The sequence below is a fragment of the Sarcophilus harrisii genome, chromosome 3 (assembly GCF_902635505.1).
Source record: "Sarcophilus harrisii chromosome 3, mSarHar1.11, whole genome shotgun sequence".
Lineage (NCBI taxonomy): Eukaryota > Metazoa > Chordata > Mammalia > Dasyuromorphia > Dasyuridae > Sarcophilus > Sarcophilus harrisii.
The window spans coordinates 403,601,932-403,616,623 of record NC_045428.1 but is presented as its reverse complement, the minus strand read 5'-3'; the positions used below and the strand labels follow the sequence as shown (position 1 = coordinate 403,616,623).

Below are 14,692 nucleotides of genomic sequence, written 5' to 3'. Positions count from 1 at the left end.
AATATAGAATTGTATTACAGAAAAGTAACAGCATTTATATAATATTTTAGAGTAGAATAACAATCAGCTTTCATTACATTATTATCATATTATCAAGAAAATAATAAGTTATGTCTAATTATTGTGTTATTAAGTTGTGACTAGGACTAGAATTTTCATATTACTTGTCCAAAGCTTGTCCAAAGCAAAGGTATAATAGGATTATGTATCCTTGATCAGTAGATAGTATTTGTTTTTTTTTTTTTTTTTTTTTTGTAATCTTAAAGAAAGTTAAGTGACTTATCCAGAGTCAGACAGCTAGTAAGCTCATCTGAGACCAGATTTGAACTCAGGAAGATGAATCTTCTTGATTCTAGGCCCTGAACTCTTATCTACTATACCACCTAGCTGCTCAACAACCTTGGTCACTGGGATTAATTAACATTCAATTTACTCTAATAGAAATATTTTTAAATTATCTGGAAATAGTTTTTAGAATCATCAAAAATGCTTAATGTTAAATTCAAAACATTGCGTCAGAATTGTGTTAGATCCTCAGAGCACAAAAAACTAGGATGAGTTTACTGATTTTAGGGAAGTTACAGACATAAAATTTGTATATAAATGACTATAATCTGAAGTAAAATGTGAGAAGTGCTTAAGCAATATAACAGAGTTCTTGAGTTAAGGAGAGGTTATATTTACATTCAGATGAGGGAAGAATCAGAGAAGACTCTCTTGAACAGAAGAAGTTTGCTGGGCTTTACAAGGAATTAAATAGTTAAGGGAGGAATATAGCAATTTGAGTAAGCAGAAATACAGTGGTGGGATGGTATGAACCTTATTTGTCAATGAGTAATTTGGCCTATGAAGGTGAAGTAGTGGAATATAAGACTGAAAATGTAGAATGGAGCCAACTTAGGCTAAGCAATTTGGAAATGATTTCTGAAGCACTGAAAAAGTTCTTGAAGTTTTTGAGATATTTGAGTATTAGAATTTTTTTGATGTTTTTGAGTAACTAGAATAATGTATTCAGAATTATATAGGAAGGTTAATCTTAGAATGGAAGATAGAATGCAGGACACTAGAGACTAGAAGTGAGGAAGACAAATTGGTTAGGTGGCCATTGTAATCATTTTGGTGACAGCTAATGAGAATTTGAACAGAGCAACAGAAAGGAGGGAATGTGTATGGTGTTCTTGTGGATGCAGGAAAATGAGACCCAGATGAATTTAGTAACTTTAGTAATTACTATCTAGTTAGTAGCAAAACTGACTAAGAACCTAAGTCTTGTGACTTCTGGTATAGGACTTTGAAAATTATATATTTAAAATTCTTGGTTTAAACTCATACTGAGCATTTTAAATATTCATCATGCTGCATTGTCTATTTGTGATGATTACAAGATTGTCAAATAAATTTTTTTTTTTCCATTTTAAAACATGCAGTGTTAGAATCATGATCTTAGGAGTTAGGAAAGAAATAGTGTTTGTTACATCAGAAAGCAGCTAATATTATAAATGGGAATCAAAATAAATTTAAGATTAGTAATTAACATTATAAAAATTCATTTAAAAGTCATTTTTGTAGTTCTGCTTGATAGTTAATAAAGCATTTATGACCTAATAACTAATTTGTTATCATTCAGTTTGATTTTACAGTTTATTTTCCTTGGGTATAAAGAATAGCATATGAAAGACTTTCTTAAATGGCACAAAGTTTGTTATATTCAAATGATTTTTAACACATTAGACGTTACTAAAATTAATAATCTAAGAAAATATTCCATCTATTAAATTTAAAATTGCTAACAAGATTATGTAATAACTTTCATCTTTAGGAATTACTATGTTAACTTGTACTTTTTTTTAAATGATAATAGCTGAAGTCTGGGATAGAGAGTTTGACCCAGTCATGGTAATCCTTCGGACAGTTTACCGTAGAGATGTGCAGTCTGCAATGGACAGATATACCGCATTGTAAGTTAATCATATTAAGTAATATATTAATTGGATATTACATATTGTATACTTCTGTGTATACATTTTAATTTCAGATTGTCTTCTGAATTAGATATACTCATTATTAAAAGGGCATGTTTAATTTGTGGGGAAGAAAGTAATTGTAAGGTTTTGTAATTTGGCAGAAATTGGATTTTAGATTCTTAGGCTCATAAGCCAATATTTTCATTTTTCAAAATGAATTTTTAATAGCAATGACTGAACAAAAATTAAAAAAAAAATGTATTAAATAATGGAAGAAGTCAGAAGCTAAATATTGTGCTATTCTGCTTCAGAGCCAGCAGAGGAGGCACAAGTTAAGATAATAAATTCTTAGAACTTTGCTGACATCATCAATGATGATCATTAACATTGTGTAAGCAATCAATATTTTGAAACTAATATTTTTAGTTGTAGCTCTTGCCATTTGTACAAAATGAAAAAAAAATGCTACCTGAAAAATGGCAACAGAGGAGTTAAAACAAAATAAATTTTCTTTGTAAGCCTTTAACAGCATAGAATGTTGGAGACTGAAAAAAATCAAACTATAAATGATGTCCTTTTAATGGAGTATTTTATTTCTTATGTTTTTATCATAGCATTATCCATTTTGTAATAATTATTGACATTTATTGTACTAATAATTAATTTTCTAGTGTTGTACAACTAGAACAATAACAATTCATAGCTTAATTGGTGCTTTTCTTTATATGGGGGAAGTTCCCAGTTATGTCAAGAAGGCAAAGGGCATACAATTAAAATAGAGCAGTTTTAGTCCTGACATTTATCTGGATCATAGTTATGTAAAATTGAACATAGTGAGGTATTAGAAATTTGATAAGAAATGGTAGTGATAGATGAGATGTATCTATGAAAGCTCAAATATGTCAGACTGAGTAATTTGAGGAAATTTAAAAATTTGGAACTATAGGTAATCTCCATGAGGAAGGAGATAATAAAAATGAAAGGGAAAATGACAAATACAGCTATCAGTCAGGTGAAAAGAAATGTAGTTTAATTTTAAAGTTGTTTATCTTAATCACAATCTGATTTCTTTTTTTTTATTTTCAGTATTTATCACAGTAATAATCTGTACACTAAAACTTCAAATTAATGTCTAATTTTAAGTAATTTGAAATTTGTAGTTACCACTGTACTGTTTGAAAGGATTTTTTATGCAATGTAAACAAAATTCAAGTACAGTATCTAAATAGTTTAAAGGAGGAAGGCCATATTGTTTTTTTCCAAATTAGTAAAATTCTTATTTTGAGAATTCCCATTCTGTTTTCTTTGTTTAGACTAATATTGATATATTTTTCTTTTATTTAGAAAAAATATCTTGAAATTTAACTTTCTAGTAGGCTTATACCCCAGCCTCTTTTTGTGTTGTTTTTCTCCCTACATTAATCCTCATTCCTTTATTTTTTTAATGTTCTGAACACTTTTGTTTTCAAGTTATTCAATAACTTTTAAAAAAAATTCCTGCAATACTCTTTGGTAGCAGTTTGAAAATCTGTTATTTAAAGAAATATGTACTAATTTGATTAATGTTCTTTACAATTCTAAAAGGTTTTTTTTTTTGTTGTTGTTGTTGTTTGTTTTGTTTTTAGGGTAGGTTTAGAAGTTTGATGTGACAGGATTTTTTTTTTAAGTTATTAAAATTTTATGGTCACGAAAACTCAACATTTATACAGGTTTCTTTTTTCTTTTTTGGAGGTGGGGGGGGTAAGTTGGAGAAATGGTTAGAACTACACTAAATATCCACCTTTAATTAAGATTAAAATTTAATGGCATTTCTTATCCCCTATTTCTCTAATTGGATATCAAAAGTTCCAACTGGAAGTCTAATTGGAAAAAGCAGTTATTGATGATGATTCAGGAAGTAGTATAATTTTAGTATGTTAAAGAATTTGGTTCTCTTAAAAAAATCAAAAGGTTTCTTAACCAGTTATGGGAATCTTTAAGTTTTGGGGAAGTGTTGAATATGGTAGGCAGTCCTTCTTAAAGTATTGAAAAATATATTGGGTAAATAATTTTCTAAAATGAATTTTAAAATGCTTTTTTTGTAATTTTTTTTATTTTAAGGAGGTCAAATTTTATGATTCTGTTGATATGGAAATAAATGTTTGTGTTTATTTCTTAGAGATCATCTAGGCCAGCTTCCTTATTTTACAAAAGAGTAATGGATGCCCTTCAAGGTTATGTTGTTGAAGGTTGTGCAGCTAGTTATTGGCAGAGTGGAACTATTACCCAGGTTTTTGTACTGAAAGTCCAGTGTCCTTTCCAGTTTACCATGCTACCTCATTCTTGAGAAATTGGCAAGATGTTTTTAGGTAATAAGCTAGTGTTTATTATAAGAAATAGAATTATTACATATTTCTGTCAACTTTTATAAATTTTTACAAATCACACAAAATCCAAACTGTAGTTTTAAATATATTTATTTAACAATAAAAATAAATGCTATCAAACTTTAATTTTTGATGTTCCCCCTGTCTCTTGATGTGAAGGTTGGTAGCTGCACCATGTTTGAAAACATAATATATGTGTTTGCATGTATTAGAACTTTTTGAGTTTTAGATAGTCAGTGATTAAATATTAACTTTGAATTTTGTTAAATTTTTCTAGTGTTTATTTTTTCATTTGCATTATTTCATTAATACTTTTGAAATGAGGGGTCAAAATGATGTATAGTATACTATTCTGGACAAATATGATCTTGACAACAATAATCTTTATCTTTAGAATGTTTTGTTAAGTTAGGTGTTATTAACATAGAGGATATTAATAGTCTTAGCAACTAGCATAGTCCCTGGTACCTAGTGAGAATTAAATAAATGCTTTTTGATTGATTAATATATAGCAAATGTTTTCTTTGAGAAAACTTGCAGAAAACGTTAGACAAAATAAGGACCAGATAACATCGCAATAATGAAAAGGATTGTATTTTAATGAATAGGAAAATTATTTGTGACTAACTTGTATTCAGTCTATATATACTTATATATGTACATTGTTTCTTCCATTAGAAAATAACCTCCTTGAGGGCAGTGACTTTTAACTTTTATTTTTGTATCCCCAGAAAGAAGCACAGCATCTGGCATCTAGCAGATGTTTAATAAATGCTTGTTGATTGGTGCATGAGAGAAACATTTTTGAATCATCTGATGAAGTCAAACTGCCATTTAAAGACTTTAACAGTCTCTTTTCCACCTTCATTTTTCACTTGATTTCATCTTATTCTTCATTTTATATGAGTTAAACCTCCCCCCTTCCCCACAAAATTGGTCTTTTAACCTTTTCTCATAAATAACATTCCACGTCTTCCCTTTGTCCCTTTGCATAGATAATTCCTCATGGCTAGATGCACACACTTTTAACCTGTGCCTCATAGAATCTTTAGCTTCCTCCAAATAATAGCCTCAGGTCCTATATAAAAGGTTTTATCTACCCTTTATGCCTCAATTTATTTGTAGTTTTTTTGTTTTTGGATTTACTTTGTTTCAATTTGCAAATACTTTTTATATATTTACTTGACATGAAAAGCTAAAGACAAACAGAAATGAAGCATCTCTAAAATATGTTTCAATAGTTTCAAATGTGCAGGACTGCTGTAAATTTTGAGGTGCTGAATTCCAAATTGTTCCTAAATTTCTAAAATTGTTTTTTCCCGCTTTTTAAATAAGCACTGCCAATTTGTTCTTAGTTTTTTTTATCAAATAAATATAATTTTATTAAATCATAATTTCTATTTTGCATGACAAACATCATTTAAAAAATGAAAAATCAAACCAAAAAGATGTAATTGTGAATGTTTATGTTTTTCATCTTGTTTCAAGTACTGATAATTTTTAACAGGAAACTATTGAAAATAACATGAGTAGAATTATTTCTGTTGTGTAAAATGTTGTGTTGTTGTCCCAGTAGAACCTAAGTACCTTAAGAGAAATGTTGATTTCATATCTGAAATAGAGAAATCTGAGTCACAAAGCTTCTGAGTATAATTATTTATTTGCAAGGCTAAAAGTTGCTGACAAAAAAGGTCTGCTGGCTTCTCATTAGTCAGCGGCAAAGGAATGATTTATAGAGCTTATTTTTTATAATGGGGGAAAAAAAAGGATTTAGCAGTCTTGGGAAACTTGTTTGAATATAATTCAATTGCAGAAGACAAGTCATCCAATTAATTTACTTTGCTGGGGCTTTCTTTACACAATTTGGTGCTATTGCCAACATCTGGAGGGAGGGCATGTTAGGGGGATAAGGGGGAGTTCCTAAGGAGGGGATAGCTATCAAATCTAATATTTTGTTGGATTAGGTTCTGTGTCTATCAATCTGTTTAAGTGAGATTGCTTTAGAAATCTTGTCCTGCAGTTGTAGTAGTTGCAATTAGAAGTGTTGCTTTTAAAATGACATGTATATTGATTGATATAATTTTACAGCTTTTGGAAAGAGTATCTTTCTTCAGGGAGTTCAAGAAAGGGAAATGTATTCATTAAGACTGAAGGAGGAACTTAACCTTTAGAGTCTTAGAATAACTTAATGAAATGAATATTTAATTCCTACAGACTATATGGGTACTCTAAATTACCTATCAATGAATAATATCTACTAATCGAGCATTATTAATCTGTTAATTCCTTTAGCAATAATGCTTTGTTCTTGTTTTTACATTCCCAGTGCCTTGCATATTGCCTTATATGCAATAGGCACTTAATAAATGTTTATTGATTTAGAACAAAAATTAGCATTTGGGATCAAATGAAAAAAAGGGCATGCAGTAAAGCTCTAGCCAAATGTATTTAGATAAGTTGGTGATGCTGTAAACTAGGAATTGTGAAATTGTAAAATATATGGAAGAAAAAATACTGACATTAATTCTGATAATTTCATAAAGAAGTTCAGCTTATGAAAATGAATCATCACAGTGAGGAGATTAAAAAACCTAGATGTAAATTATTAGTATATATTTGTTTTTATTTCTAAGCAGGGAGAGATGACAAATGGGGGGTAACATCAAGTTAAAATATGAATTCAATGGTAAAATCTCCCAACAAAGGATGATGGAAGATTATAAACAGCTTTTCCTGATTAAATTTTGAAAAGTAAGGGAGAGAAAAGTAGTTTGAAGAAAACTTGATGAGTCATCCAGAAAACTAGAAACATCTCAAGGACACTGAAAAATGAAACTAGAAACAGGATGAAAAAGAGGGAAAAAATTGTAAAGTATTTGTAAAGATTTTTATAATAGATTCTTATCATTATCAAAAATAGGTAAACCACCACATTTGGATTCTTAACACCACTGTTTCAGATGTGCTTTGATAGGGAAGTGGAGATGACACTAAAGAAAATAATTAGACTGAATTAGACTATATAAAAAGAGGAAGTTCATTCTGGAGGCAGCCTGATTTTGAGAAAGAAGGGAAGATATCTAGAATATGAAAGGAATTTTTAAATCTTTTTACCAAAAGGAACATATCATCAAAGAGAATATATCAATAACACGGAATTTCCTAAATATACAAAATTTTTATGAGAATTAAACTAAATCAAAGGAATTTTTGGTGGTATTAAATGAGAACATCTGGGTTTTCTCAAGTAATTTAGGAGATTATATCTTCACTACTACATAATTGAATTCAAGATCTCTTTGTTACTGTTGTTTGTAAAATAATTTTTAAAATAAATTAGTATCCTTACATGATAATGATATGGTTCAGAAGAGACAAATGGATTCCATATATTAGAATGTTAGCAGTGTATCCTTGTTCTGTACACTTCTGGAGGGAATGGCTAAGCTGGTCCTGATGTTGTTTTGTTGTTTTCTTGAAGTGCCAAAAATTGTGTTTTTTTCTGAATCTCAGGGACAACTAAGGGTAGGGATTTGTAAGCTTTTAGTGCTTCCAAAGTATTCTGTTCTGGGGCAGAGTCAGATTACTTTCCTACTAGGTCTGAACTTTACAAGTTTCTGATTTGGGTTTGGGTTTGGATGATGGGCCTTTGGGCATGTTGTTTTGGAACCTACTTCTAGAGTCAGTCTTGCTACCATCTGTTCATTCAGAGTTGCTTTTTTGGTCTGAAATTTCTGTAATGCTTATTTTGTAGCAGACTTCATGTGGGGGCATATGTCGAAATTGAAATCCACTCAGTTCCTAGAGTCTGACCCATGCTACTGCTAATTTCTGAATTTGCTCTTTGCTCAGTAACTATTACTCATTGTTCTCAGTCCATCCTGAATCTGTAACCTTGAACTTGGGTAGTAATCTATTGAGTTGTCAGTTGGTACCTGTTTGTTCATTTTATAGAAGTTTAGGCTTTGCCATGACAGAATCTCTGAGATTCTTGGCACATGGCTTCTTCCTGGGTTAGATATCCCCTTGGTTAATTGCTCCAAGGCAGACCTTCATCTCTAGTATTGTCGAACCTCTGCCTGTCTGTGCTAGCTTAGGCCTGAAAAATGATAAGACAAAAGAAAATTCACAGTGATTTTTTTCTTAAATTTTTCTGATTCGGATTTAATAAGGTATATTTTTTAGATTTATTCCGGTGTGAGGGGGTGCTTGCTAACTATACTTCTTCCTGCTATTTTACCATCTTGGTTCCACTGCAATAGCCTTCTATTTGGTTTTCCTCATTCAGTTCCCTCCTTTCTGTAATTCATTCTTCATATAGTTGCCAAAATGATTTTCCCAAAGTGTCAGTCTATTCCAATGTAGAATCAAATTTAATCTTCTTAAAACTTTGTGTCTTTTTTTGTCATATTTTTTCACAAGTTCCTTCCTTCCTCATATACATAATCCATTCATGCTGGCATGTTTATTATTCCTTTCAAATAGTGGTTCCTATTCTGCTTCTGTGTCCTTATCCTGGCTGCCTTGCTCTCCTTCACCTCCACCTTTTAGAATCTTTTTCTTCAAAGAGTAGCTCAAGCACCACATAAAATGTAAATTTCTTGAGAAGCAGGGATTTTTTCATTCTTGATGCTTAACAAAAATATTTCTTGCTAGATTAATTGATTTCAAAAGGCTTTTTAAAAACGTTACCATATTAACATACTCTTGAAGAGAACCAGGGGTTCTAAAAAGCATAAATGCGAAGGGAATCTGTTTAGGTATTATGGAAAATTAATGGAAAGGCATGGAGAGAGCTTGTTCTTGAGAATGAAAATGGACTGGGTGGCAAGGAAGACAGTGAGCCAGGTTTCTATTGAATTCAGGAACTGGAAGAAATGTTGGTTGAAAAATTGAGGGTGTGATGAAGCTTATGGACAATTGAGTAGGTATTTGAAAGGAAATAACTTAATTTACTAGGCGATAGGGTGAACATGGTTATATAAAGTCAGAAATCTACTCTTCTTTCAAACTTTATTATTTCTGTTTTAGGACACCACAGGACTTTTATTCATTTGGCTTTTCAACTTTGGAATTGTCTTTGACTCTTAGCCTTCATATATATATATATATATGCATTCATTTGCTGATATTATTGATTATACATATTTCTTCAGTATTTCTTGTATCTGTCCCAGTCTCTATTCTACTGATCCTTTTTAAAATGAGAGGGGGCTAAATAAGGATAGTGAGCCAGTACCAGAGGAAGTAGTTTATTGCCACTTGTTCCTTGGACACAACTAAATTGATATTAGTGGAGCTATGGATTATTGGTCTAGCTGTTTTGGAAAGCAGTTTGGAACTATGTCCAAAAAAAGTCACCAAACTGTGTATTCATTTGACCAACTAATAACACAACTAGCCCTGTAAAGAAATTTAAAGAAGAGGAAAATGATTAATATATACAAAAATATTTATGGCAGTTATTTTTGTGGTAGTAAAGAACAGGCAATTAAGAAATGATCATCAATTAGGGAATAACTAAACAATTTATAGTATATGAATGTAATGGAATACTATTATGTTATAAGAAATGCTGAAAGGGATGGGTTCAAAGAAATCTAGGGATAATATCAAATAATGTACAGTAAAGAGAGGTAAAACCTCTAAAATAATTTATACAATAATATTATAAAGAAAACAACTTAGAAGGACTTAAGGAGAACTCTGTGTTCTATACAGTGGTAAATCATAATACCACAGGACCTTTGATGAAACATGCAACTCCTGACTGAGAGGTGACAAATTCATGCTACAAAATTAGACATTTTTTTTGAGATGGTCCATTGGAATTTGTTTTGCTAGTTTATATGTATTTGTTATAAGGGTTTTCCTTTTCTTTTTTTAAGAGAGAGAAGTTTTGGGAGAGAAAGAAAATACATTTATTAATTGAATTTTTTTTTTTTGAAAAAAACTAAACTGGTAGAGTATTTACAGAGTTGATCATTTCTAGAATATGATAAATAATTTAGAACTTTGGCAATAAAGAATGTATGCATATGTTTAGTCTCTTCACAAATTTGCTGGGTGATTTAAGACTTGATTGTGGGCTTCCAGGGTCTGGTTGGGGAAGGGAAGGAATTTGGAGTTGGTTATAAATGCCTGGCATACCATTTTATTGTCTTGCTACTATCAGAATACTCTACTATTCCAAGGTCTGGATTCCAATTCTATTTATGACACAGATTAGTGGTTTTCAGTTTGTATCTCTAAAAAATACCATATACCCAACAGTCATTTAAATAATGTCTGCTGAAATGAATTCTTCATTGTTGTTTTTAATTGGCAATCTATGGTAATTGGAGGGGATGTTAAAAATTAATTTTATGAGTAAATAAGAATTTACAGCTCAAAAGAGATGTGAGATCATGTAATCCATTCTTTTTTAATTTTACACTTGAGATATTGATGATCACATTCATTGAGAATACTTTATCTTTTAGTATACTCTGTGAATACTTCAGGGGTTTGAAACCCAAACTTAGATTACAAATCTAATACTAATTTTTAATTAAGTACATCATCATTTTTATATCAACATTTTGGTATCTGTTGCTTTTTATTGGCTTCAGTTGAAATGAAAGAAAAAAAACTATTAACTTTATGGATAGTGTTTACATATATTTATGCATATATACACGCATACACACACACATACAAACATTCAAAATAACTTGGTCTCAATAAATGATAGTAGAAAAATATTTCACAACTTGGAGTTTATGAATGATTTGTGTAGGAAAATTCAATGTCTTTGAGTATTTTTTAAAAAGAGCATATTACTTTGGTTGCACAAGAAATGTACAGTTCCTTCTTCTGTATTTCTTCTTCTTTCTTTCATATTTCAATTGCCGGGCTAATATTGCTTTATTTTCATTGCTCTCATTCTCTTTGATCTTTATATTTAACTTCTATTCATCTTTTCATCCACTACCTGTTTCTGCATTTTACTTTAATTAACAGGTTGCTCTGCTATATATGATTGCTTTTTTCCCTCAATTGTGAGGGTCTAATATTCACTTTATCTATGGAGTGAGTGGAAGAAAGTGAATCCTGAATTTCATTTGGTACAAGCTGATTAATTTTGATACTAATATTTTAGACTCTGGTGTAAAAGCAATTTTAATCTAATTTTTATCTTGTATTATTTCTACAGTTTAAAACAGAGTGGAAAATTCCCTGGAAATCCTTGGCCTCCTTATAAGAAAAGGACACCTCTGCACCCCAGTTACAAGGGTCTCATGCGACTTTTACATTGTAAAACTTTACACATTGTCCTATTCACCCTACTTTACAAGGTACAGTAGTGATTTAAATAATAATAAGATTAAAGTAACATATTTTTAAAGTCATGCTTTAAGATAGCATTTGCTTTGTCTATAACATGATATCTAAAGTCCTAAGTTTATCTCTCAATCTTCCTTCCTTCTCCCCTCCCTTCCTCCCTCCCTCCCTTCTTCCCTCCCTCTCTCCCTTCTTCCCTCCCTCTCTCCCTGCCTCCCTCCTTCCCTTCCTCTTCCTCTCTCCCTTCTTCCTCCCTCCCTCTCTCCCTCCCTCCCTGCCTCCCTCCTTCTCTTCCTCTTCCCTCTCTCCCTTCTTCCTCCCTCCCTCTCTCTCTCCCTCCCTGCCTCCCTCCTTCCCTTCCTCTTCCCTCTCTCCCTTCTTCCTCCCTCCCTCTCTCCCTCCCTCCCTGCCTCCCTCCTTTCCTTCCTCTTCCCTCCTTCCCTGCCTCCCTCCCTCCCTTACTCTTCCCTCCCTCCCTCCTTCCTTCTTATCTCCTTCCTCCCTCCCTCCTTATCTCCCTCCTCCCTCCCTCCTTATCTCCCTCCTCCCTCCCATCTCCCTCCTCCCTCCCTCCTCCCTCCCTTCTAAATAGTAAGGAGCAAGCAATTACCTAACTTCAGAGGAATAAAAAAATAGATTACTCTTTTTGTGAATTTTGCTCATCCAAGATTATTCTTTCTTTCCTAATATTCTACTTTTGGATTTGGGTTTGAATGGGAGTTAAATCATAGGACCAAGAAGAGGTAACTTTGGATAAATATCATCTTGGAGAATGTTCAAAGATAAGTGGGCATATCATAATGCTTTCCTATTTAGAATCTTTTTTCAACTTGTGTTTTCTTATTCAGACTTATTTAGAGATAGTTTCTTTGGGACTGAGAACTGTTTTTATTTTAACTAGTTACTAACATGTAGAACTCATAGAAATTCAGCCATCTGTTTATCATATCATTGACTAATCAGAATAAAGATTGCAAGGACAAATTAGAAAAAGGAAAAGATGAGCAGATGGATTACAAAAGCAAAAACACTGATTATCACCATTTTCAGAGAACTTTAATGATGCAAAGCAGCTACAGAAGGTGAATTGTCATTCGTTAAAAAATATAAAATTTAAATTAAAAAGAAAATAAAACAAAGTAGTAGCAATAAGGAAGCAGAAGAAAGCTCAGAAATAGCCTAGCAAATATTTGATAATTTTGTGGCGTCAGTATAAAAGGCAAGGCCAAAATTTATTTCCTCAGAATTTAAATTGCAAAATGATATGGAGTAGGGTAGTAGAAAATTGTGAACAATATGACATCATAAAACATTAAGAAATAATTATAGCAAAAAAAGAAAAAGTTAAAGCAAAAAGAAATCTACAAAAATCATCCTAAGATGATTTGATGAAATAGGAAGTAGGACAACAAATAGACACAAAGTGGATCATATCTGCTGTAGTTTCTAATTGCTCTGTTCTTACTGTAGAGCTATCATATTTTATACTGTACTACTTCAATGTTTTATATTATGAATTATCAATAATGCTAAGTATTCTTTCTTAGTATCACCAATACAGAGTTGGAAAGGACTTCCTCAGAGTCCATCTGTCCAATTCTGCATTTTATAAATGAAGAACAGAGACATAGAGAGGTGAAATGACTTGTCTAGAGTCTTATACATAGAAAATCAAAGGTTGAATCTGAACTCAAATGCTTTGATTCCAGTCAGTGCTTTTTGCATTGTTCAGAATATGAAAATCGGGAAGATTATTTAGCCTGTTTAAATACATATAAAAGAAATCTGTGTTAGGGACACAACTTTGTGTTTTTTTTTTTTTATGAAAGGATAATTTTTAAAAAATTTTTTTAATTTAATAGCCTTTTATTTACAGGTTATATGTATGGGTAACTTTACAGCATTAACAATTGCCAAACCTCTTGTTCCAATTTTTCACCTCTTACCCCCCCACCCCCTCCCCCAGATGGCAGGATGATCAGTAGATGTTAAATATATTAAAATATAAATTAGATACACAATAAGTATACATGACCAAACCGTTATTTTGCTGTACAAAAAGAATCAGACTCTGAAATATTGTACAATTAGCTTGTGAAGGAAATCAAAAATGCAGGTGGGCATAAATATAGGGATTGGGATTTTAATGTAATGGTTTTTAGTCGTCACCCAGAGTTCTTTCTCTGGGCGTAGCTGGTTCAGTTCATTACTGCTCCATTGGAAATGATTTGGTTGATCTCATTGCTGAGGATGGCCAGGTCCATCAGAACTGGTCATCATATAGTATTGTTGTTGAAGTATATAATGATCTCCTGGTCCTGCTCATTTCACTCAGCATCAGTTCGTGTAAGTCTCTCCAGGCCTTTCTGAAATCATCCTGTTGGTCATTTCTTACAGAACAATAATATTCCATAATATTCATATACCATAACTTGTTCAGCTATTCTCCAACTGATGGGCATCCACTCAGTTTCCAGTTTCTAGCCACTACAAAGAGGGCTGCCACAAACATTCGTGCACATACAGGTCCCTTTCCCTTCTTTATAATCTCTTTGGGATATAAGCCCAGTAGTAACACTGCTGGATCAAAGGTATGCACAGTTTGATAACTTTTTGAGCATAGTTCCAAACTACTCTCCAGAATTGTTAGATTCGTTCACAACTCCACCAACAATGCATCAGTGTTCCAGTTTTCCCACATCCCCTCCAACACTCATCATTATTTTTTCCTGTCATCTTAGCCAATCTGACAGGTGTGTAGTGGTATCTTAGAGTTGAGGGACACAACTTTGAAGGTAATCAGTGACTTTTTAAAACTATCTGAAAATGGTGAAAATTCTAAAGAACTAAAGATCACAGATGACATTTTTTCTTTTTCCTCCCTCCCTCTCTCCCTCCCTCCCCTTCCTTCCTTCCTTCCTTCCTTCCTTCCTTCCTTCCTCCCTCCCTCCCTCCCTTCCTTTCCTCTTTTTTCTTCCCAACCTCCTTCTTCCCTCTCCCTCTCCCTCTTCCTTTCCTTCTCCCCCTTCCCCTCCCTCT

At 32.2% G+C, this 14,692-nt stretch overlaps 1 protein-coding gene across 5 annotated transcripts in view; it reads left to right on the top strand.

The window, feature by feature from the left end:
- UBR3 (ubiquitin protein ligase E3 component n-recognin 3) overlaps window positions 1–14,692 on the top strand; it is a 267,500-nt gene that overhangs the window by 122,993 nt on the left and 129,815 nt on the right. For all 5 annotated transcript variants that reach the window (XM_031960483.1, XM_031960485.1, XM_031960486.1 and 2 more), the window contains 2 exons: window positions 1,862–1,958; window positions 11,526–11,667. In XM_031960483.1, the coding sequence (XP_031816343.1) occupies window positions 1,862–1,958; window positions 11,526–11,667 (239 nt within the window). The remainder of the gene's footprint in view (window positions 1–1,861; window positions 1,959–11,525; window positions 11,668–14,692) is intronic.